The 26,104-nt window shown below is 48.2% G+C and overlaps 1 protein-coding gene across 3 annotated transcripts in view; it reads right to left on the reverse strand.

The window, feature by feature from the left end:
- The window catches only part of UNK (unk zinc finger), a 1,622,654-nt gene that overhangs the window by 1,465,270 nt on the left and 131,280 nt on the right, over nt 1–26,104 (reverse strand). For all 3 annotated transcript variants that reach the window (XM_069654746.1, XM_069654744.1, XM_069654745.1), the window contains exon 2: nt 2,831–3,040. In XM_069654746.1, coding sequence (XP_069510847.1) covers nt 2,831–3,040 — 210 coding nt within the window. The remainder of the gene's footprint in view (nt 1–2,830; nt 3,041–26,104) is intronic.

Genomic DNA, 26,104 nt, shown 5'->3' on the forward strand with positions numbered 1-26,104 from the left:
TAATAACACAATAAAATGAACAATCAATATTACAAATAAGAGTTAAACCATTTAAAATTACTTTTGAAAATCCTTAAAAACAAAATCACTAAATTCATAAATTCAAGGATTTTAGTAAAAGTTATCACAAAAACAGAGCATGCCTTAACAACATCAGAACAGCCCACCCCACCTGAACAGAGTCCACCCGTAACAGATAATACAATGCAGGCTTGTAGCATCGGAAGCCATCACCCTGCAGTATGGGTTTCAATGTGTGCTCTCTAATCGAAACAAAAGCAGGGCAACAAAAAAAATAAAGTGTGCCAGATCTTCTTTAGGCGCCCCACAGAGAGCAAAATAATCAAATGTTTCCTATTGGCCGGCTTCATGATCTCCAAGACACTCTTCTTGACAGAATATACTGGCGCCCACTCGCTTTCGCAGATTTTATAGCCTTGGGGGAAGTGTAAAGTTGGCATGGAGAAACAGTGACCCCATGCCTGAATTAACCAGCGAGTGGATTTTTAAACAGGAATCTCTACCCATCAAATAACTGATTAATTCCTGGGTCAGCGTCACTTTGATGTTCCTCCAGATTCTGAGCCAATGACTCGCCAGCAAGGATGTAGCCAGATCGCCCAGAAACCAACAGCCCAAATCTTTGTAAACTGCAAAACTGGGGGTAGACCCAGGCAGCCCCAAGATACTTTAAAACACGCATTCTCTGCCACCTGAATATGCTCCAGATTGCCAAGTCCCAACAGCTCCGTACCATATCTCGCCACAGAAGTAGCTGTGCCATGGTAGAGTTTGAGCACAAGCTCAATCTGATTTATTTTAAATGGTATCAGAGCGCCAACTACCCCCACCATATTGCCTGATTACATTTTAGGGACTGCACATGGACATGTGCATCTCCCCCAAAATAAGCAGAGAATCTCACCCCAGAAAATCAAAATGGTCCACTCTTGGGATGTGCTCCCCTTACCAAAATAGCTGCAAATCTTGGGGAACGTTTTCCTCTACAACAGACCATAACGGCCGAAGTCTGAGCATTTATCTTCAGCCCCAAATTATGCGTAACACGAGAACAATCATCCACAAGGTGTTGTAAAGATCCGGGGGTGCGAGCTAGTAAACCGTATCATCTGCATAGGCGAGTAAAGGCAGATGCCTATTGCCCAGCCTAGGAAAGTCAGATGAACATTTCAATAAGTAAGCATACAAGCCATTGGTATAAAGAATAAAAAGCAGAAGGGTCAACACACAGCCTTGGCGGACCCCACTTTCCACCTGAAAAACAGGGGGAAAATTGTCCGGCCACTCCACTCCTAACTTGAGTCACCGTAGATGGGTGTAGTCTCTCCAAGAGATATATGCAGATGCTGGTGTGGGGATATGCACAGGAAAACACCATCCAGTGCACAGTGAGGCCTTTGGGGTGAGCAGTCTGGTTTTTTGCCTGTGAGCATTGTGTGAGGAGTTTGGGCCGTGTGGGAAACAGCAGGGTAGGCCTTTGGGAGAAAGAAGCAATAACTCAGCCCCTGCCCGGATATACGCCTGACAAACGACTTGCATTGCTCCCGATGGGTGATGCCCTGACAGGCAAAAGTCCCAGCAGGCCACTGAAAACAGCACTGTTGCATGTTAGAGCGAGGTATCTCTCAGCCTACCAACCAATATACTAAGGAAGGTGAAATTGATGCCTCAAATTCTCTTTAAACCAAACGTTCTTGTCTCCCATAACTCTGAACATGTTGCTTATGGTAATGCCTGGAGTTTCCAGGCAGCCCTCTTTCCCTTATATGCCAACTCGTAGATGGTTTTTTTGTTGTGATTGAGAGAGTGGGAGGGAGCTGGCGATGCTAGCAAGAGAATCCGAGAAATCGTGCAAGAGAGAGATCTAGCGAGAGCCTGTTTGGGAGAGCTAGCGAGAGTGAAAGAGCTAGCCAGAAAGCAAGCACAAGATTGACAGAGGCAGAGAAATAGTACCCATCTGCAAGAGGCAAGTGGTAGGCATGAAGAGTTGCTGATTGTGGCAATCTATCAGCTCTTGGGCTCTTCCCTATGGATAACATACTGTCAAGTCTCTCTGCCAAACCCATAGAAAGCGGACTGGCACTGAGGAGCTGGATAGTCCTGCACCCATCAACACCACAGGTTTTGCATCTGCCTCTTCCGCTGTCCCACTAACGATCGTCTGCATTTTTTTCCTTAATGAGCTGCACAGAGCAAGGCCACCAAAAGTCAAAGAAGGGCGCTATATAAGATCATTTACATTATACTGAGCGTTCCCCCCTGCTAAACCTCTGCTTACTTACCAATATCTTTCTTTTCGCAATCGGGTTAGTTTACAGAATTGCTTGTCCACTTAACTTCAATCCCCAGGATGAAGTGAAACGTCATAAAATCTTGCAACAATGCTAATCTGCAGTCCGCACGACTTTCCTCGAAGGAGCACCATGCTGATGTTAAACATACAAACCCTGAATCATTTTATGATGCATATTGTGAAAATCGCAGTCCAAACACATGATCATGTTTAACAATAAAAACGATGTAAATTCTTTTTTTTGTTTAAATGGGTTCCAAATGTACCCCATCGTTTGGTTTTAAAACACTGTATGCCTAGCTCCAACATCCATTCCTGAATCAGAAAATATATGACTGCTGCCCTGTGTGAATGAAGGTTTGTTAATGTTAAAGGTATTTCTACCGCGCACCGTCACCAACGGAGTTGGTCCCCAAGCGCTCTTAACTAACAAACTAGACCTGGTCCAACTACAGTAAGGCTTGTAATCTGACATTTTGGAAAGGGCAGTTGTGGCACATAGTAAGGCATACTCACTCGTCCCCTTCTGGACAGAGTCCGGTGGTCTCATCGTACTTTGTGCAATAGATGTCAGGACTGTAGTTAAAGGTGCCATCACGGCGGCGTACTGATCTGCGTCGGCGTTGGTTGACAAAGTGCCAGTGAAAGCAAGTGTAGGGCCGATGCTGTGAGCACTTGTGTTGCACAAACAACGGGCACTGCTCTGTGCGGAACTCCTTCAAATACCTGTAGGAGGGGAAACAGTTTGAGATCACACAAAGTGTTGCAACAAATTTAACTAACTTCAAAAAGACAACAAGTCCAGCCACACTGAAAGACAGGAACGTACCCTCAGTCCCACTCATGCCAAGACTTCAAAACGTTTTACCACGATCACAAGAAGCCAGGAACAAAACCTGCCTCAACCACCCTCACGAGTCCACAACAAATCCTGCCTGACACTTATTTTAATTATGAATGATGTGCCAGGACAGTAGTTTAGAAAGCAAGCATCACATAACTCAGCCAGATCCTCAAAGAGTATCTGCATGGTTCCAGCAGAGCACGTGTCCTCTTGCAGGTGCTCCTTTGCCAATGCGATGACCGTTCGATATCGAAATAGATATATATGGGATACATTACTCACCGTAATCGTATTTCTGATGCTTGTATCTGCTTAGATTCACATGCTGTGCATAGGCCGACATCTAGTGGAAGCTGCGGAGTATTACAGTTTGTTTTTCGAAACTCGAAAATGGGCGTCGACACAGGCGTGCCAGTAATACTATCCCTAGTGTGACGTCCACTGTACCCAAGATCCCTCACGCGTCTGGGATCCTCAGATTGTATTTTTTCTGACATGAGGAAGCATGAGGAGTAGCGCGAGTACAGATAATCCAAGCAGATAGACAGAAAGGTAAGACTACAAGCAATCATGCGCCTTCTCTCGGAGGGGAGGAAGGGTGGGTCGCATGTGAATCTAAGCAGATACAAGCATCAGAAATACGATTACGGTGAGTAATGTATCCCTTCTGAGGCTTGTGGAATCTGCTTAGATCACATGCTGTGCATAGATTAGCGAGCAGTACCCGAAGAAGGAGGTGGGATGTGAGAAGGGTCATGAGCAAACAGGTGTCTTAGAACCGCTTGTCCCACTTGTGTATCTGTCTTGGAATGAGTGTCAATGCAGTAATGCTGAGTAAAAGTGTGAATAGAGCTCCAAGTAGCTGCTTTGCAAATGGTGTCGAGGGGAACATTTGCAATGAAAGCCAGAGTGGCCCCAAAGCCTCTAGTAGAATGGGCCCTTGGCGTAAAAGGCAGAGTTTTTTCAGAAAGAGAGTAACACAGCTGTATACAGTTGATAATCCACTTCAAGATCGCGCCTTTAGAGACGCGATCCCCCTCTCTGCCTGTAGCTACGGAGACAAACAGTTGATCTGTTTTCCTTAGCGGTCTGGTTTTATTTACATAGTAGAGGACCGCCCTACGCACATCAAGGGTGTGTAGTTTCACCTCAGCTGAGCTTTGCGGGTTCTGGAAGAAAGCCGGAAGCTCGATGGACTGGTTTACATGGAATTTAGATATAAATTTAGGTGAGAACCTAGGGTGTGTGCGTAAAACCAGTTTGTCTTTGTGGATAGTAAAGAAAGGATCCTGCACTGACAGAGCCTGAATTTCACTGACCCTTCTTATAGAGGTAATGGCTACTAAGAAGGCCGTTTTATAAGTCAGGTGTTTGAGACTACTTTTATGCATGGGTTCGAAAGGGGGGCCCATGAGCTTAGCTAGCACCACATTGAGGTCCCATCCTGGCGGTGGGTTCGAAATAGGAGGGTGAAGTCTCTTTACTCCTTCCATGAAGGCTTTAACTACTGGTACTTTCCACCACGATACTTTGTTATGGGATGTGGTGTAAGCCGAGAGGGCTGCCAGGTGTACTTTCAGAGAGTTAAAAACCAAACCTGCGTCCAGCAGGTGGAGCATGTATGTTACAACGTTGGAAGGAGTGCAATCAACTGGGTTGATTTGTTTATTCTGGCACCAAATAACGAATCTCTTCCACTTGTCAAAGTAACAGTGCCTTGTGTTTGGTTTCCTGGATTCTTTTAGGATGTCCATACACCTCTGTGGTAAATTGAGATGGCCAAACTCTATGACCTCAGGAGCCATGCTGCCAGGTTCATAGAGTTGGGTTCCTGGTGCACTGTTTGACCTTGTTGCTGGGACAGTAGGTTGTACCAGGCTGGGAGTTTGATGGGCTCGCACACCGCCATCCTGCGTAGGTGTGGAAACCATGGTTGTCTCGCCCACATGGGAGCAACTAGGATGAGCGTCATCGATTCCTTGTTCATCTTGTACACCACCTTCCTGATGAGAGGAGTTGGTGGAAAAGCGTACGCAAACATCCCTGACCAGTTCATCCACAGGGCGTTCCCTTGGGAGTCTGGCTGGGGGAACCTGGATGCAAATCCTGGGCATTGTTTGTTTTCGCTTGTGGCGAATAGGTCTATAGTGGGGAAACCCCACTGAGAGAAGAGATCTTCTACGATATCTCTGTGAAGGACCCATTCGTGTTCTTCTGGGAGGGAGTCTCTGCTTAGGACATCCGCTAGGGAATTGAGCTCCCCTGGAACATGTTGTGATGACAGGAAGATGTTCCGTCTGAGTGCCCATATCCAGATTTTCTGGGCAAGCTTGGACAGATTTGGCGAACGAGTCCCTCCTTGTTTGTTCAGATAGAACATGGCTGTCGTGCTGTCCGTCCGGATCTGCACCGACAAGTTTAGCAGATGGGGCTCGAACGCCCGAAGCGCTCGGAATACTGCCAGAAGCTCTAGCAGGTTGATGTGGTTCTTGGCTACTGAGTGAGACCAGAGACCCTGAGCTGTGTGGTGGAGATGGTGAGCTCCCCACCCAGTCAGGCATGCATCTGTAGTCACCACTGCCTGTACTTCAGGATCGTAAAAGGGTTTTCCCCTTGCGAGATTCTCTCTTGTCCACCAGTGTAAGCTCTGTACGAGGGTTGGCGAAACGACCACTAGATCGTCCCACTGACCACTTGCCTGAGACCACTGTTTCGCCAACCATTCCTGCATGGGACGCATGCGCAGACGCGCGTGGGGGACCAGGTAAATGCATGACGCCATCATGCCCAGTAACCGCATTGCTTTGCGTACCGTTATTTGTTGACCTGACTGATAATGTGGAATTTGCAGTAGTATATTCCGAAGTATCTAGGATTGCTCCTAGGAACTGTTTTGAGGTGCTTGGCACCAGACTTGACTTCTTCTCGTTGATAGAGAAGCCTAATTCGTGGAGGAGGTCGATAGTCCTCTGAATGTTTGACCTGCAAATTCCTGGGGTTTCCCCCGTTATGAGCCAGTCGTCCAGATAAGGGTACACTGGGATTGCCTCCCTGCGTAGGTGTGCAGCTGCCACCGCCAGTACCTTGGTGAATACCCTTGGTGCTGAAGCTATCCCGAAGGGCAGTACCTTGAATTGGTAGTGGCGACTGTCCACTTTGAAGCGCAAGTATTTTCTGTGCGCTGGGAGCATGGAAATATGAAAATAAGCATCTTTCATATCCAAGGTTGCCATGTAATCCCCCTTTTTTAGGAGGGGGATTACCTCTTGTAGCGTGGTCATACGGAATTTTTGGGGCTTGACATACTTGTTGGCAGGCCGTAAGTCCAATACTGGGCGCATTGTCAAATCTTTCTTTGGCACAAGGAAGTAAGTTGAATAGATACCCTTGTTTACCTGGTGTCCTGGGACGAGTTCTATCGCGTCCTTTTCTAGCAGAATGGCGATCTCCTCGAGAAGGATCTTCTGATGTTCTAAGGAGTGTATTCTTTGTCGTGGAGGGTGGTTCCGGGGACGCTGCAGTAATTCTATACAATATCCTGTGGACACTGTTGACAGCACCCATCTGTCTGAGGTGATCCCTTCCCAAGCCTGGGTGAAGTTGGAAATGTGTCCCCCTACTGGGGTTGCGTGAGAAGGGACCCTGAACTGAGCGTCACTGCTTTGGTGGAGGCGTGCCACCTCCCTTGTTGGGGCTGCCTCTGCCTCTTCCACGACCTCTCTTGTTACCCCTGCCGTAACTTTGGGTAGACTGCTGGTTGTTGTTCCATTGTGTACCCTGTCCTTGGGCATAGTTGCCTCTTTGTGAATTTTGGCCGCGTGGGCGACGAAAATTACTGTTCCCCCTCTGGTTAGGGGGTTTGTTGGTAAGCTGGCCAAGGGATTTGAGAGTCTCGTACTCGTCCTTGGCATTTTTAAGTGCGTCTTCGACCGCTTTCCCAAACAATAGATCGGGTTCCACCGGCTTGTCTATTAAAGAAGCCTGGGTTTCTGTTTTGAACCCCGACTGCCGTAACCACGCATGTCTTTTGATAACAGTACCTTCTGCTATCAATCTTCCTGCGTTGTCCGCGGCGTCGAAAGTTGCTTTTAATATGCAACCAGACACGGCTCTCCCTTCTGCCGAGATCCGAGCCAACTGGCCCTTTAACGGTTCAGGAGCAGAGGCTATGAGCGCCGCGACCTCTTCCCATTGATGGCAGTTGTAACTTGCCAACAGGGTGGTGGAGTTTGCAATCCTTGCTTGGTAGGCGGACGTTGAGGCTACCTTCCTGCCAAACCCGTACAGTCTTTTGCTCTCCTTGTCGGGAGGAGCTTCTGACGACGATAAGGGTGTCCCAGCCCTCTTCCGAGTGTTGGTAACCACTAGGGAGTCTGGTTTAAGATGTCCTCTTATATAAAGAGGGTCAGACTGGGCTGCCCGAAAAAGTTTTTCGACTCTGGGGTTGACGGCTCTGGTGAGGTTAGGATTCACCAGGGATGGATCTATTCTACGTTGGATGGATTTAAGGATAGGGATGGTCAGAGCGACCGGCCTCCTCTCTCCCACCAACTCTTCTGCGAAGTCCCTTTCCTCCTGTACACCGTGGGTGTCGATGTGAAAATGTTCTGCTGCGCGAGCGAGAACTTCATTAAGGAGGGGCTGGTTATCAACTGGCGAGTCGGTAACTGGGGCTTTGCTCTCTACCGGGGAATCTACTCTGTAAATTTCCTGTTCATCTTCTACCTCCTCCAGGTCCTCATCATCCGCATAGTATTCAGTCCCGGTTTGTTCCTCCATAATTGTAAACTCCTGGTCCCCTTCAGGGAAAGGCTGTCCTTGGTATCTGGGGTTCTGGGTTTTTGTCATAAAAATCAGCTAAGGAAGACATCCTTGACATGACCCTGTCTATGTCTTCACTGGACCATTCTTTGGAACAGGGTATGACTTTAGTAGGCAACTTAGAGGACTTATCAAGGGTACCCTTGCAGGATGTTGATGTCCCAGTAGATTTATGTTTGTCTGTCTGCTTAGGGTGGAAGGATGGTCTTACAGGAGTGGAAGGCTGTGCTTTCCGCTGTTTCCCCCCCTCCCCGTGCGTGGAAAAAGGTTTTCCCTGCCCCTTGGAGGCCCCAGAGACTTTCGACGCCTGGCGTCGAGGGTCTGGAGAGGTAACTTGTTTCGTGCGTGGGGCCTCGCTGGTGTTAACTGCGGCCTCGGTCTCCTGGAGCGCGGCCTGGGGGTGGAAGTCGTCTTCGTCTTCCGACGATCGAACTTCCGTTAATCTAGGGAGCGAGGCACTCTTGGCAAGAGTGGATGATTGCCTTGCGTCATGAGGCGATCTCGATCGAGAGCGCCCAGAGGACACCGAGTCGGACCGTTCTATCTGTGCCTCTTTCCGAGAAGTCGACGTCGTCGAGGTTCGGTTGGACTTAGTGTGCTTAGTGTGTGTAGGGTGTGTAGCGCTTGCGTCGCCGGGGGTCTTCTCCATAGCCGCCCTGCCGGACAACCTTCCGAGGTCGGGGACCTGCGCTCGGCAGTCTTTCGACGCCGTAATGCCCTCGCCGTCCGAAAGTACGGCGTCGCTGCCATCGCTGAAGGCGCCCTCCGCTGCCATGGCCGCCTGCCTGGCGTGGTGGGCCCAACGCTTTGTCGAACGGTCCTTAAGTGTCTTAGGCTTAAACCTACTACACGCTCTGCAGTTCGCTTCGGGGTGGTCCCTCGGCAAGCAGAGATTGCACGTGGCGTGCCTGTCGACCCAAGGGTATTTGCGGTTGCACTTGGGGCAGAATTGGAAAGGGGTACCCTCCATACGCACCTTGAGGCAGCGGGCTGGTAAGTGTAGGAAATATATAAGGTGTACCTATATACCAAGAGTGAAGAGTATGTACCACCCCCCACTCTCCCTACTTGCAGGGCCGAGGCCAGCGGCCTTCTAGGCCCGGGCCGAGGCCAGCGGCCTTCCGAGGCCCAGATCCGTCGTGCAGCAGCCGACGGTCGATGTCTTCTCCAGCCATCGTCGAGGGTCGACGTTGGGGTGGGGAAGGATGTCAATAAATAATTTTAAACTTCTATAATTAGCAAAAGTATGGCTAAGGCCAGGGGACTCCGCAAGATGCTTCCGACCAGTATGGCGGAAAAAAACAATCTGAGGATCCCAGACGTGTGAGGGATCTTGGGTACAGTGGACGTCACACTAGGGATAGTATTACTGGCACGCCTGTGTCGACGCCCATTTTCGAGTTTCGAAAAACAAACTGTAATACTCCGCAGCTTCCACTAGATGTCGGCCTATGCACAGCATGTGATCTAAGCAGATTCCACAAGCCTCAGAAATATATATATATAACCTGAAATCGCCAACTGCAATATTAATAGTAAAGTGCATGAGACTTGTCAGACGACGTGCTATAAATAAAATACAATCCTGGCGACATCATGCTTACTGTTAAGTCGCGGGCCCGCGGCTCTCTGTGCGTGGGAGCGGGCGCGCGATGAGCGGTAGGCCGCAAGGCCTGTGGCGCAGCTCCGGGAGGAGCTGAAGAAATGCATATCACACACGTAAGGTGTCTGCCCGGAACTAATTCCCGTGCTCGGGGCCGGGGCTTTTATTAAGACGCCCTGCGTCACCGCGTAGCGGGACGCAGGGCGGATGCAACATTCCTACTTTATTTTAACAAAACAACAATAATACTAAACAGTAGCATACCATACAACAACATAACCATTAATCAGGAGACCACCCAGTCTCTACCGTCTACACACTATGGGCCAACATTACCACACATAGTCATTTAGTCTGGTGGGCGGTTTTGTAGCAGTTCTCAGACCGTACCGCCCTACTCGGGGGCTAACCCCTACTGTCCCACTGGGTGGCTCACCTTCGCTGTCCGGGTCCCCCTGATTCAGCTCGCTCTCCGGTTCCCACGATCAATTGGATGATGTGTAAATGCTCTTTTACACTCTGCAGAGAAGAACTTTGGCGTTCACGCATTCTGTTATCTGCAGGAACTTCGACTGGGACGTTGTTATCTAGTGTATACAAGTGGACCCAGTGTATAATTAAAGGCAGAGACGTACAGCCTTCTACTATATGAATGAAGGTTAGTTTATATTCTTTGCGGTCATGGCCTTACACCACTGGTCCATTGTCAGCCATTGATAGCCCCCCCCCCTTTTTTAGTAGAATCTTAAGTATGTGACTTTTGTGTTCTGTTCACGGGCCGCAATAGTGAAGGTTCTATACATTGGCCTTGTCATTTGTGTGTATATCTGTGACTCTGCCTATGACCTGGTTTTACATCGTATCTGCCTCCCAGAGACACCAATATAAGAGGGTAGCACTACTTTCTACCAGACACCTCAGGCCCATCCCAGAGTTATCCCGGGGTGGTAGCAGGCTCTTGTATATGATTATCCATTGTTTTATTTAATTTTTTCATTATATATATCAATTTTATTATTGATGTTATATGTTCTCTTTCCAAGTTTAGGGGTTTCATATATTGATGTGTCCCATCTGTGTTTTTTTCTTTTTTATGTTAGAATATACTTTTGTTACTCCTGATGAAGACGTCACTACACTAAAGTATATACGTCGAAACCGGTTGAGTTTGGACTAAGATGAGGTCGTGGTCAAAAAACTCTGGGACCCATCTTAATTGCGTATGCCACTGATGTTACCTGTTGTGGCTCTGATTTCATATTCTTTCTATAAATATTTCAGATGAATTAACTGTGATGAATTTTCTTATAGATTTTACATTGTATATTGATTGGTGTTTAGTATGAGTGGTTTGTCTAATGGATGGATGAGGTTGTATGCTTGGATGAGTGAATAAGATGAATTTTATTATATAGATGTGTTCTTTTTAATAAAAGTTGCTTCCTGCTATGTAAATTGTTTTCACAAGTGCAGATTTAATCATGATTTGTTTGATATATTAAATTAGTATCAGGTTTAATAAAATCCTTGATACCACATTTTTTGAATCGTTTCCTCATGAAACGTTCAACATCTCCGTTTGCCTGGGGCCACCTCGGCACGATGTGATGATATTTTATACTGAGTTCTTGCAAGTACTGTTTGAATTCCTCCCCCGTAAAAGGGGGTCCATTGTCACTTTTAATGGAGGTTGGCAAGCCATGGGTTGCAAAAATTTTTCTATGGCAGGGATAACGACCTCCGCGGCTGTGGATTCAACTATTTCGACTTCTGGGTAGCGGGAATGATCATCAATTGCCACCAAGAGGTAGAGGCCTTCCCGTAGCTTACAGAAGTCAATACTAATGGCCTCCTATCGGGCGCGGCCACGTTCTGCTGACAGAATTGGTTCTGGTTCCGGTGGGGCCCCAGTTATCTGGCAGGGCAGGCACGTGCTTATGAGTGTCTCGACCCGGCCATCAATCTGTGGGAACCATACCCTGTGCCTGATCCGGGCTTTTGTCCGTGCCATCCCTTGGTGTCCCTCGTGGGCTAATGCCACTATCCTGTCTTGTAAGCTCAATGGGATAACGATGCGGTTTCCCCTTAGCAACAGTCCGCTCTCAGTGATCGACGGATCCTGTCGGATGGTGAACATGCCAGAGAAACACCTTCGCCTCCGTCGTTCTGTTGTCTGTGTGTCTCATGAACGTCTTCCAATCACCTGAGATGACAGCGTCCTTCACCAGGTCACAAGGAATGCGGTGTGTCTCCAGCTCAATATCCTCGATGCCGACGGCTTTTGGCCTCATGGCGCGCACCACCTGGCATATATGCTCCTCGGTCTCTTCGGCCACTTGGACTTCTTGCGGGGTTGCCGCTCTAGGATGCCTCGAGAGGAAATCCGCCGGGTTTCCACTGCCCGGCTGATAGACCAGTTCGAAATTGTACTGCTGCAGGTGGAGCAGCCATTTGGTGATCCTTGCTGGTGGATGTGACGACGTACCCATGAAGATGGGTAGTAAGGGTTTATGATCAGTGATTGTTGTGAATCGGCGTCCATATAGGTAGAGATGAAAATGTCGACACCCCCACAGTACGGCGATCGCCTCCTTTTCAATGTGTGAGTACCTCTGTTCTGTCGCTGCGAGGGCTCTCGAGGCGTACGCAATGGGCCTTTTTTCCCCTTCTTTAGTTACTTGCATCAGGATGGCTCCGAGCCCTACGGGGCTCGCATCCATGAACAGTTCTGTGGGCAACTCAGTGTTGTAGTACGCCATTTTCGTGTCGACGGACAGGGATTCTTTGATATTTTCGAAGGCCTCTTGGCATTCCTGCCCCCAGTCCCATTTGGTGTTCAATTTGGTCAGCTCGCGTAGGGGCTCAGAGAGAGTGGCCAGATTTCGGATAAACCTACCACAGTACGTGGCCATGCCCAGGAAACTACGCACTTCAGTGGGAGTCATAGGTGGGCTGGCGGCCTGAATGTCTGCGACCTTTTGAGGGTCGGGCGAGATGCCTGTGCTGCTGAATTTGTAGCCGAAAAAAGTGATTTCAGATCTGAGGAATACACTTGTCTGTGGATGGTTAATCCAGCATCCTCTAACCTGCCCAGTAGAGTCTGAAGCATCTTGAGATGTTCTTTGTCAGGAGCGTGAATCAGGATGTCGCCGCTGACGTTGAGGACGCCAGGTATGCCCCTGATGACTTCTTGGATGGTTTGTTGAAAAACTTCGGCCGCTGATGATATCCCAAAGCTCAGGCGTTTGTACCTTCGCAGCCCTAGATGCGTTGAGAAAGTCGTAATGTAACGAGAGTCCCTATGAAGTTTTAGCTGGTGGTACCCCGCCTTCAGATCGACTTTGGAGAAGATACACGACCCGGTAAGGTCAGCCACAATTTCATCGATCGTCGGTGTAATGTGGCGTTCTCTTTTGATAGCTGTGTTAGGGAGACGCATATCGATGCAAATCCGGACTTTGCCGGGCTGTTTGGGCTTTCTTGTAACCACCATTGGGGAGACCCATGGTGTGGGTCCTGTGACCTCCTCTATGATGCCGACGTCTTCCAGTGCTTTGAGTTCTATCTCGACTTGTTCCCGCATGTGGAATGGCGTCCTCCTGTGCCTCACTGCTCTCGGTTGTACCGATTCGTCAATATGCAGTCTGATGGTCTTGCCTCTCAAACAGCCTATGCCGTCTTGCAGCTTGGGGTATTGACTTAGAATGTGTTCCACTTCTTTCACCTCATCAACTTGGCAGATGAACTTGACCACCCCCAGATCTTCCGCTGCATCGCCACTCAGAAGGCTCTCGATCCCCGCCTTCACAACGTAGACTTTCGACCATAGCTTGTTTTCGCCGTGGACCAGGGTGGTGCGGAACCTGCCAATGACTGGTAGGGGCTTCCGGCTGCCATATGCAAACAACAGTGTGTCAGTGCTTTTTAGATCTGGTTGTGGTTTTAGTGTCTGGAATATGCTTGTGGGCATGACGTTCACTGAGGCACCTGTGTCGATGGTCATCAGGACCTGCTGGTTTTGGATGGTGACCACGCACTTTCGCCTTCGGACACTTTTCCTCTGTGGAGCTTGACTCTGGTTCAGTGCAGAGACCAGGTAGATCTTCCTCCCTTTTCTGTCTGTATCCTTGCCGGGGTCATGGTGCATGCCCGAGACATCATCCCCATCTTCCTCAGTTGAACAGTTTGCGACCTCGACCCTCCTTGCGCTGGCCTGCTTTTTCTTCTTGGTTGTGTTCTTTTCCTGGGGGTTTTGGGAGGGCTGTGCTGTGGTGCCCACCGACCTGCATACCTTCGCATAGTGGTCCTTCCTGCCACATGCGCTGCATGTGGTACCTTGCGCAGGGCAGTTTCGTCGGCCATGTCACGGTCCACCACACCACCCGCATTCTGTCAGTCCCGGGACACGTGGTTGCCACCTGCTTTGAGCGTAGGCTCCACCAACCTCATCCCTCATGGACTGTCTGTTTGTGATCTTGGACACCATGGCCATGGTTTGGGGCGGGCTGCAGTTTGTGGAGTGTGGCCCCCATGTTGGCAGCACTGGTGTGCGCCAGTTCCCTTTGTCGACCCAGTTCAAGGAGCCGTTGGAGGGGAATCCCTCTTTCACTTAGTATCATCCGCCTTAGTTTTTCTGAATGGATGCCATTAATGATTTGCCTCCGGATCTCCTTCTCGACATTTGTAAACTCACAGGACATGGCTAACTTCCTCAACCGTGTGTGGTAGGCATCCAGTGTTTCATCCTCCGCCTGAATGGTTGTGCAAAAGACGAATGTCTCATAGTCCGGGTTTAATTGCGTTTGCGTAAGGAAATGCGCCGCTAGGGCATCTTTCGCACTCAGATATGCATCCTGGCCATCGTCCACATTGAGGGAATTAAAAATGCGTAGTACCTCATCACCCACGCTTAGCAGTAGGTGCGCTTTCATCTTTCTGGCCGTCGTGATGTCCTTGCATTCCATCGCCATTTCGAACTTTTGTATCCATAGTTGCCACCTGGGTCCACTTGATGACGGGTCGGTGAAGGGGTCGAATGGTTGGACTAGTGTCGACGAACTCCCTAGTGGGCGAGGCTGTGGCGAAGACATCGACAGGTTTGCCGCGATTGACGCCGTGCCAGGTTGAGGGGTGGTTGTCCCGGTGGACATGGTGTTCTCCGTCGATGTGGGTCTCCGTGCAACCCTCCGATTGCACCACAGCGCAGTGGTTGCCAGATCCGGCGCTCACCTTGTGTGCTTCCTTGGAGTTAGGCCCGCTGTGGCAGTTTTGGGCCTTCCCAGATGTCGTGCCTGGTGGATTCTGGTGGGATACATATACTCCTTTGGGCGGATTCGATCAGGAAGAGGAAGAGAACATTTTATTTTTGTTGGGGTGGGGGGTGACGTGTGTGGTCCACCCCCACCGGGTGTCCAAAAATTTGGGCGCAATGGTTTTTGCGCTCAGTGCGTCCGTTATTGGGCGAGCCCGTGTGTTTACGATCTCCACCTCGTTGCCATTGTTAAGTCGCGGGCCCGCGGCTCCCTGTGCATGGGAGCGAGTGCGCGATGAGCGGTAGGCCGCACGGCCTGTGGCGCAGCTCCGGTAGGAGCTGAAGAAATGCACATCACACACGTAAGGTGTCTGACCGGAACTAACTCCCCGTGCTCGGGGGCGGGGCTTTTATTAAGACGCCCTGCGTCACCACGTAGCGGGATGCAGGGCGGATGCAACACTTACAATTTATCTACTGACTGTGCCAACACCATTTGGGACCCAAAATGTCATTGACATTTGTGTTTAGGCTACTGGACTACTGTAACAGCCTAAACGCAGTTGCAGGGATGCAGCATTTGACCTCTTCTTTTCAACATTCTATATGTCCACTAGCACCAAGGACATATCTGTCACTACACATAGGGCATCCAAATCATCTGCAAACTGAACTCACCACATGAATAACTGGACCTTACCAGATGCTTCATCCTAATAGACTCCTTAACGACCAAGAAGAAAGAAACAATTTGGAGAATAACTGAAACCATGTTCTGGTTAAACATAAAAAAACAATACTTCTAACATGATCCCTTAGCTGGAGAAGCGATACAGCCCTCATTACAAAACAGTAAAATGTCTCATGATCTTAAAGGACAACTCCTTATCCTGGAACCACAACTCAAAGCACTAGCTAGAAACTGTTTTACACCTTTTTGATTTGCCAGACAACTTATTTGTCAATTCCCCCAAACAAACCTCATGATCACTGCACTTATATAAAAACTGAATTATGCAAACAGTTTCTCCTTTATACAGGTTACACAGAGGGGAATGTGTTGCTCTCACATTTATGAACAATGTTCTACAGTACACTTTACAAAATTAGGTTTAATAAGGTTTATCATACAAAGGGGCACCGACAAGGGCTAGAGGCGATGACATGCAAAGCTGTGTCATGGAGAAGGAAAGTCAGGAAAAGGAAAAAGACACTTCACCACCCCCCGAGCAACCACAATATGACAGATGCCTTGAAGAAAGCCAATACTCAAGAAACAGTTCAAGGGTTTTCATTGAAGGCAGTATGACACACTAAGGTCCCCCCTCTCTTCTCCCTTGGGCTTCAAACCTCCATAACCAAGGCATCCTTAGAGACGGTCCGACCGCATGACAGGAAACACCAAGAAAGAGCATAATTTGCTGTTACAGCCATTATCCTTTCCAACAAGTTGATCAGGAAACTTTGCATACAGTAGGATCTCCTGAACTTTCAGACACTCTATAAAACATTGATCATTGATCTTTACTAGGCTATACTAAGGAAATATTATGGTAATACCAGCATCTCATGAGAGACAGGTAATTCAATATTTAATATGCTCATAACCATGGAACAAGTGATCCGGTGACAAACATTCATCAAAACATACACAGGATACCATCCTTTAGCCTTGACAGCCCAGCAACAGGACGTGTGCAGGATTTCCCACGGACGCCAGTTAAATCAGATATTTTCAGAAGCCCAAAACCTCGAAAAGGAAGTGAGAAACAATGCAATCATGGTCTCTGCAAACACTAAATGGTAACATTCATGGTGCTATGCCCGGTAATCCAACAAGTCTCACATTGACTACATATTTGCTTCCGAGGACCTGCTACCCATTACACAGAGTCTGAAAGTACAATTCTGTTTAACAAATTACCACTCCTAATTATCTATAAACCTTGTGCTAACTGTGGATCATTACCAAAATAGGGAAGGTCCAAGGGACTTAACGGTTACTAATAAAAAAAAATAAAGAAATTGGATTCTATCATCAAATGCAGCTATAAACAAATGTAATCAATCTCTTTCTCAGACAACCTTGAAATGGTCAAACATTAGCAATTTTAATATAAACACTTTAAAGTACTCAACTCTTTCTGAGGACGTGTTAAATACCTTACAATTAAGGGGTACATTTGCCCAAAAGGACCTTTACAGGGACCCATACATTTGACATAACAGTGCAACATAAAAAAGTTGAAAATTCATTCAATATACAAGAGCAAATAGTATGATCTCAGAATACACTACAATCACACATAAAAAAGTACAGAAACTGGATGAAGTCGCATCATGTCCTATTGTACATCAAGTTTAAAAAATTATTGAGCAAATGAGTTCCTCTTTTTTTTTTTATAAGGGGGCTGGCGTGATTGAGGAAGTAAACATGTACAATAAGGTAACAGTTTCACCACCAGCTACCCGCCTTCCCAACACATAGGATGTAGAATAACTACTCCCCTGGTGATAATAACTCTCACCTGGCTGTGTGTATTACCGTAGATTAGGTACCAAGTAACATATTTTAATTTATATATAACATTATACAAAGCACAAAACATTGTGAAAAAATACAATCAGATAAAAAAAAAACACAGACAATCTTATCAAAAGGCGTTTTTGAAGAAAAAAGAAAGTCCACATGAATATTGCTGTGTGAACAAAACCTGATATGGCAAATCAAAATATGCCTTTATACATTCAGGAATGTATGATGTTAGTAACACGAGTGATCGTTGGCAACCATGTGCACATTTCTATAGGACATGGAACGTCTACACATCATGTTTCTGGGAGCGGAAAAACACCCAAATGAGCAGACTCTTGATGTTGGAGTGTTTTCGGCACCCGTCTTCAGGACGCAGATAGCTATTAATACTAGGGTGGATTTGGCTATGTGCGCGGGGCCCCGTGCATCGTCATTTCAACCTAGGAACAATAAGAAGGAACAATTTTAAAACTCTAATAGACCATGTGTTACTCATAGAGGGTGTTTATGCTACACACATAAGGGAAAGTAGTTGTACTACTAACCTGAGTTTCTCAATTTATTTCAGGTGTGGGAGGTAGTATAGTTCTAGGAATAGTGAGGCACGATACTTATAAATCGTCATCGAAGTCAATCCATGACTAAAGATAAAAAGTAATACATTTGTTTTAGACTACGGCACTTTTCTCAGTGTCGGATAATTAATTTGCCTCTATTAATTTCATTTCTTTCTATGTTAATTGAAGAATTACCTTTTCAGCAAGGTGCGGTGGTCATCACATCCAATGGCACTCGATCAATGTCATTTTACTTGAATATTGGCAGTATATTGTTCGTTCTTAATCATCACTTCTGAAATTAATGTCGAAGCGTGTGGATTAGGACTACATAGTCCAGAGTGCCTCAGTACCTTATCTATGGATAAGGGACAGAAGGAAATCCCTGTCAGTGTGTTATAGTGTTGGAGGAAAAGACAATAAAACACAACAAACCCAAATGCCAGGATGTCGCTTACTTTACAATTTGATGTCCTCGCGGTGAGCACAGCTACCGGGCGGTGTCTCCTAACGTGCCGCAGCGTGTACAGCCTTTGTTTCATGTAGCGTTTATGACCGCCGATTGTGCTTGTCGTCAGGGGACCCTGTGTGAATGTACATTGGTCCGTTAATAACCATCTATTTGTCTGGTAAAAAGTGGCAAGCGCTCTGATCGGGCGGGCGGGTCACTTACTTTCAGTCACTCGTCGTCCATTTCCATCCTATGACCCAGACCATACTGAGTTTCCCGAAAATGTTAATGATTACTGCATTACTACGCGCCATGGTCGATGATGTATCGACTGATAAAATTCCCCACAAGGGATCGAGCTAGACGCAATTGTAGTCTGGCACAGGATTTTACTCAGGAATGTTTGACACTCGAGATTTTTGAATCAAGGTTATCAACGTAAGGCAATTCATGCAGCATTGAACAAATATAGGAGCACAGACAGAGCTAGCCAGCTTACTACTACATCATCTAAAAAGGAAAAGGACCAGACGTTGATATTATTACTAAATACTCTGCAGACATCAGTACTTTATATGAACCCGTTCTTAAGCACTGGCACATTCTTCTTTTGGACAAAGATATCTCACCCTTTCTGTCTGACAAACCAAAATGTATTTGAACAAGGGCAAGAACAATCCAAAATTGTGTTTGTCCATCACATTTGGACACTTCTAAACTCTCACTGTTGCCCAGTACCAATTGGCTCACACCATCTAAAGGTTTTCACAAATGTGGCGACTGCACCATGTGTAAATTTGCACAACCAGATTGCACAGTTTTTATAGATGCCTTTGGTTTGAAGATGACACTTAATGACTTTATTAATTGCAGATCAACTCACGTTGTGTACGCATTAGTATGCGTCTGTGGTTTGATCTATGTTGGCAGCACAATCAGGCAGCTTAGAATTAGGATCAGGGAACACCTTTAAAGTAAACAGCCAGGACCAGCAGGTGCCATTGGCAGTACACTGGCAAATGCAGCACCAGTTAGACAATAAGGCAGATATCAGATTTGTAGGCTTTAAGGCCAAATTGGGTAAGAGAGGTGGTGACCTGCAGTTACAACTCAGAAAAATGGAGAGTAAAACCATTTGGATTTTTCGCTGCATAGAAAGAGGTCTGAACACAGACCATAAGATGTATGTCTTTTTGAAATAATGTTTGTAACCATAACAGTGATCCTTGTTGTTCATTGGTTACATGTCACTATGAAGATGGAACAATTTAATTCTGCTTCTTGATTTGCTTTTACAATATTTGTTTTTCGAGGACTTGTGCCATCATCCATTTACCAGGTGCACCCATCATCCCTCTTAATGTATATTTCCAAAAAATTATATATTAGTTCCACATTTTGATTAATGGACTTTTGGATCTAACTTCTTCTGTATTTGCGCACACTGTAAATATGTATCGTAATAATTGCTGATTTGTGAGCAGCTATTTTCAGAGAGACATATAATCAGCATGGTGCACAGGGCATACGATATAAGGCGCTTGTGTTATTCTACACGCATTTCACACCATTGTTGCTCTCGTAGTATTGCACAACAGGGGGCGTGTGATGCGGCGCGCACAGCACGTTACATCCGCGCAACATCATATGTCATTGACTTTACAGGAAGTGGCAGAGTGCTTATATTTCGTGAATTTGGACGCAAACTCGCGACTGGGTTATTATCTGTTCCACAGACTTCAGTAGTTAATGAATTACTTACCAGGACATAATGCTCTATGCCACAATAAGTATTAATGGACTGGCTAACCATTAGATCCTTATGGAACGAGGGACTTATATCTGCGTGTTGGTATTCTTTCAGGGATTGATCCCGTTATCTATGGTTTTGTGGTATTTCACCATCTTGATTATTCACTGCGTATGACATCAGCCATTTTGATTTGGGTAAGAATTTGAGGCTTTTATTTTATACTGTGTAAGGGGCTGTGTAGTCTTCATACTAACTGGTCACACGCCTTCTGATAGGGGTTATTTGAATGTTTTCAGGTTGCTCAATTCAGAATTGGTTTGACGCCTGAGGCGTTTGTGAAGATTTGTGATTTCTGCGAGCAGATTTGCTTACTATTTTTCTGCAACCTAGTCAGACATCATTTGGTATGTCAACAATTTACTAGAGGAGCTCATTACATTGTATTTCACATTAATAGATTCTGTTACGCTCACCTGATTCCCACGGGGGCGTCGATCTGGACTGGCCCGCTGTTGCTTCCACCAGAGTAACACGTAGAGCCGAGATGACAGACTGGACAGACCCACTTAGCTTAGTTTGTTGGACTCGTACGGATATCTTTCTGCAATGGAGTTGGGGAATTAACCTCCCGTAATCTGAGCGTTAACCCGCCTTCCCACTCCCCTTGTCTGCCCTCAGAACACTCCTGAAGTCCCCTCTTAATCTCACCTGATGATTTGGAAAGATGAGCTCTCCATCCTGCGTCGAGCGCAGGGGCGCGTAGACGACCAGTTACTTCACTGGCGTGGAGGAATTGGCGAGTTCCAGTATTGACTCTAAAGTCCAATCGTTCGTAAGAGTTCAAAAGTCTGATCTTCACTCTGGCAGATTCCTTGCAGGTTGCAGATTTAAACCACTAGAAGAGTTCCAAGTGGCAATTGGTAAGATCCTGGTAAGTCTATTGTGGTTCTCCCCTTTGGGGCCGGAGTACAGCGATGATGCAGAATTAACTGCGCCGACCCGAAATGAAGTGAGTACCCCCCCTGTGGTAATCAGGTAAGTCTTTGGGGGTAGGTTGTATTGTCCTTGTTTTCCCCTTAGGGGCCGGGGTGCGGCGGTGATGCAGGATTGACTGCGCCGACCTGAGATGAGGCGAGTACCCCCCTGTGGTAATCAGGTAAGTCTTTGGGAGTGGTTTGTATTGCCCTTGCTCACCGATTTGTACTCGTCTCCCCCAGGTGTTGAAGAATGGCCTGGAGATGCTGGGTTCGCGATGGAGTAAAGGAATGCAGCCCCAGATGGTGAGTTCAGCGCGGCGCTGCGAGGTGCGTGGCAACGCACCTGTGAAGGCTTCTCTCTTCCAGATCGACGATGTGCTGGATCAAGGATTCAGGTAAGGGTTTTGTTCTGATCTCTTCTCCTTCTCCTTTTCTTGTTCCAGGAGTTCCAGGGCTGAAGCGGGCATGGCTGAAGACTGGAGCTGCTGAAGACACGGTGAGGGTTACGCTGCAGCACGCAGAATAATGCGAAGCACGTGTGGCTGTCCGGGTGTGGCTTAAATAGCCTTGGAAGAAGTCCCAGGTAAGTATTCTTCCACAGCCCCACCCGAGAGGAAAGGAGTCCCTGAGGTAAAATAGTCCCTTTAAGCCTCATTTGGCTTGTGGCTTCGTGCAGCATGGTCTGCATCAGGTAGGTATGCAGCATGGTCTGCATCAGGTAAGTTTTCTGTAATGAGCCTGGCACCCATGGCGCCAGGACTGACTTTATTCTTATGAGCCTGGCGCCATAGGCGCCAGGACTGTAGCCAAATAGCCCCTAACTGGGGTTTTTGGGCATGCTTCAAGTGGCATGATGCCTGCTTCCGGGGTTGCTGGGCCTGGTCTGGCTTTCCAGGGGCAGGCATCGTGACAGATTCATTCATTATTTATGAACAATTTCCCTTTCATGATTTCACAGATTGTCGCAGTGGTAAGATTTAACATGTTTTAGGGGACATTGGTCTCGTGTGTGCACCCCTTGGGTTATTCTTATTCTAAGTACTTTCTAGTACGGTACCTGACCACTCATGGCATATTATATACTACTTTCCCCATTTTATTTGAGCCTTTCTATTCTTTTTTTCTATTTTGTGTTTCTGACTGGGCACATACAACTGGGTTTTATCTGGTTGCACCTGGGATGGCGGTTTTGGCACAACTCCTTAGTTTCCTGATTATTGATTAGGACCAAATGATATCAAAATTTATTTTGCAACACAATGGGCCTCATTACAAGTACACCGGTCCGGAGTTAACGCCGCCGGTAAAACCATACCGGCACCGTTTCCACGTCCGCCCAATCATGACCCGTGGCCCCGGAAATAGCACCTCCTCAAACCGCCACCACGGAGTTAAGGGTCCCGTAAAGTCCACCTGCACAGAAACCCCTCCGTTACCGGCAACACGAAACACTGCGAGCATCACAACTAGCGCGGACTTGGAAACACAGCCAGAGAAATGGCGTTAAAACCGTGATCACGGTGGCGGTAGCACTTGGACTGGGCCTACTCAACCAACAGGCAGCACTGCACATGATGGCAGTAATGGTGCAGAGGAGGAGGCGGAGGAGGCGCAGGCGCAAACCAGCCAACCCTGCACCTATGGCAAACCCCATTGTGCAGCCGCCACAACCCCACAGGCAGCCTGCAATACCACGCATCAGGGCCTCATCCTGGAACCTTACCCCAGGACAGATCCACACATTATACCGGCTGGACCGCCCAACAATCCTGTACATCACTGGCATTATTGAGGACGACATCAGCAGGCACACAGACACCCCCACTGCCACCCCCTCCCCCCGAAGGTTGTGTCTGTGCTGCATTTCCTTGGCACTGGCACCTATCAGCACACGGTCGGTGAGCTGCACGGCATATCACAACCCTGTTTCTCAAAAATCCTGCTATAGGTACTGGATGCCCTGTTGTGCCATGTGTCGGACCCTCCCCGAGGTCATTGCCACAAAGTTGGCCTTCCATGCCATATCAGACATGCCAAATTGCATAGATGCACTTGCCTGCACCCACATTGAGCTGACAGTACCACGTGCAATTGAGATGGCGTTCCGCAATAGGAAACAGTATCACTCACTGAATGTACAGATGGTATGTGATGCCACGCTACTGATTACACACTGCTGCGCACGTTTCCCAGGCTCAACCCATGACTCAATGGTACTGCGGAATTCCACGTTGCCACGGTACATGGAACGCTATGCCGGACAAAGCACATTGCTATTGGGTGAGTACAGCTGACAATGCTCTGACCCTGTTGAAGTGTTATGTATGTGTCCAGGCCAATGAGCAATGTGAGTGTGCCGCTGGACCACACATGCATCACCCCCCCTCCCATCTACCAAATAGACAGCGGATACCAAACATCACAAAGGAAGACATGACAGGTCACCACAGTGTGCCTGTACACACCCTGCCACAGCCCATCCTGTCACTGTCCCATACACCTTGTGCCACTGCAGACACCCACCCACAAATGGAACACTGCCCTCCCAATGCACGAGATGCCTGTAAATGAGACGTTGTGCATCGACTACTTCAGTACAGTGGAGTCACTCTGCCATGTGTGCACATCACTGCACTATGACATACTCACAATCAAATGTCACCCGCAGGGCACAGTACACATGCACGTAAATGTGTAGGCCAATATCCAGTTGGCGACATCCACTGTGATGCCCAATGAACTCTTCCAACCACTGCATGGCACATATGCATGAATAAACAATGATACAAGATAGCACAGCATCAGATTAAGACATGATACCACTAACACTGACATGTCCCCCCATATTCATCCCATGTAGCTGATGCTGGATATGCATTCACGCCATGGATGATGACACCTGCACGGAGACCAAGGAACAGGCATGAAGAGGCATACAATAGGGCACATGTCCGCACACGTGGAATGATTGAGAGGACATTGGGACTGCTGAAGGACCGTTTCCGCTGTCTGAGCAGATCTGGCGGATCACTGCTGTACAGCCCAGTGAAGATGGGTAAAATCACGCTCGTATGTGCCATGCTGCACAATCTGTGCCTGCGCAGGAACATCCCAATGCCCCCAGACACAGATGAAGAAGATGGGGATGAAGATGGGGATGGAGATGGGGATGGGGATGGAGATGGGATGGCACCACCTCCCCCTGGGGGTCCACTTGATGGCCAAAGAGCACGGGATGAGCTGATTCGCATTTACTTTTGAGACACAGCACATTCACAGCAATGCATAGAGTGATGACAATAAATGATTTGTTGTACTGCAAATGAAATGATAGATGTCCACACATGTATGTTTTGCTTTCAAATGATGATCTATTGATGAATTCACAACAGGGAAGGAGGTGAAATGGTTAGGGAAGCTGTACACCCGAGCCCACCCACCACCCAAACGTACCCACCCCACACCATTCAAGTCCACGTGTGTCCTGCAGTGCCCCACACACATGCCATCACTTCCGTGTGCGCTTCTGTGCCTGTGCATCCTTGCCCAAGAGCCCCGTTAGCCGACTTGAGCACCTCCTTGGACTGGCAGTAGTGGAGCTTGATGGGGTGGTGGTATTTGATGGCACAGAATCCGGTATGGATGGCATACGTGCAAGATTTGCCTGTTGCCCTATCAACATGGCCTCAATGAGCCTGGAGGTGTTGTCGTTACCCTCCCGCACATGGCGTGCCAGGGTGACTATTGTGCTGGCAAAGCGTCCAATAGACCTTGAGAGGCGACGCACTGACGTGCTATAGCACTCCCTCTGCAGCCTAGATTCTTCAAGCTGCCTCTCCACCAGCTGGGTGAGGGTTGCCTGCTGCTCCTCCATCCGCTGCATGCGGGAATTCAGCTCTGCCATGGATGGGGTGGGTGACCTCATGGGACTTCTGAGTGAAGTGGGGCTAAACTCCAGCTGATGGAAGGAACCCAGGTCATCAAATGTGGGCGTCTCCCCCTGTGGCCCAGTATCAGAGTGCTCTACCGGGGCACTGTTGTCACTACAAGCCGCCTCCTCTGCAGTGCAGCTGCCTTCTGTGTTGGTTTGGGTGGGCATGGTGGGTTCCCGTGGCACCTGTCTTGCCTCAGGCAGCGTGGAGACGGTGGGGATGTCGGTGGTGGTGGCCGGCACATCTGTTGCAGTTGGTAGTAGGGGCAGAGATGCCAAACTGCTGGCAGCATCCTCTTGTGTAGGGGCGGTGGCTTGGGAACGTGCCGATGCTGATTGCCTGGCCTGTTGTGCAGTGTCACTGTCACTGGAAACAGCTGTGGGGACACAGAGGACATGCAATTAGTGTTGTGGTGGTGGCTGATGGGTGCATCACATGCATCATACAGGTTGGTCATTGTATAGTGTTCGTTACATGCATCTGATTGCTGGGGGTGTGCATTGTTGCGATATTGGGTGCCATATGGATCTTGATGGGTTCTTTGGCCCAGTCATGCACTGCCGGGGGGGGCGGGGAGTTGTTAATGGGTCCTTTGGGCCAGTCATGCACTGCCGGGGGGGGGGGGTTGTTAATGGGTCCTTTGGGCCAGTCATGCACTGCCTGGGGGGGGGGTTGTTAATGGGTCCTTTGGGCCAGTCATGCACTGCCTGGGGGGGGGGGGGGATTGTTAATGGGTCCTTTGGCACTGTAATGCCATCAACATATTCTCATATGGCATTCATGTTTGACCACTTACCAGCATCTGCAGGTGGGCTCACTCCTGCCTCAGCCTCCCCGATCCCATGAATGCCCTCAAGGTGGAGGACACAGCTGCAACGCTCCTCCCATGCTTGCAGCCTCAGTGGGGAAGGGGGTCCTCCACCTGTCCCACTGCTGTGTTGGCGGTGTGTGAAGATGAGGTTACGAACCCTCAGCCTGAGGTCGTCCCACCGCTTGTGGCAGTCCTTGACGCTCCTCACTGTCACGCCCACAGCGGTGCACTTGCGTGCTGCTTCCGCCCACACT

The sequence above is a fragment of the Ambystoma mexicanum genome, chromosome 3q (genome assembly GCF_040938575.1).
Source record: "Ambystoma mexicanum isolate Mex_15411 chromosome 3q, UKY_AmexF1_1, whole genome shotgun sequence".
Lineage (NCBI taxonomy): Eukaryota > Metazoa > Chordata > Amphibia > Caudata > Ambystomatidae > Ambystoma > Ambystoma mexicanum.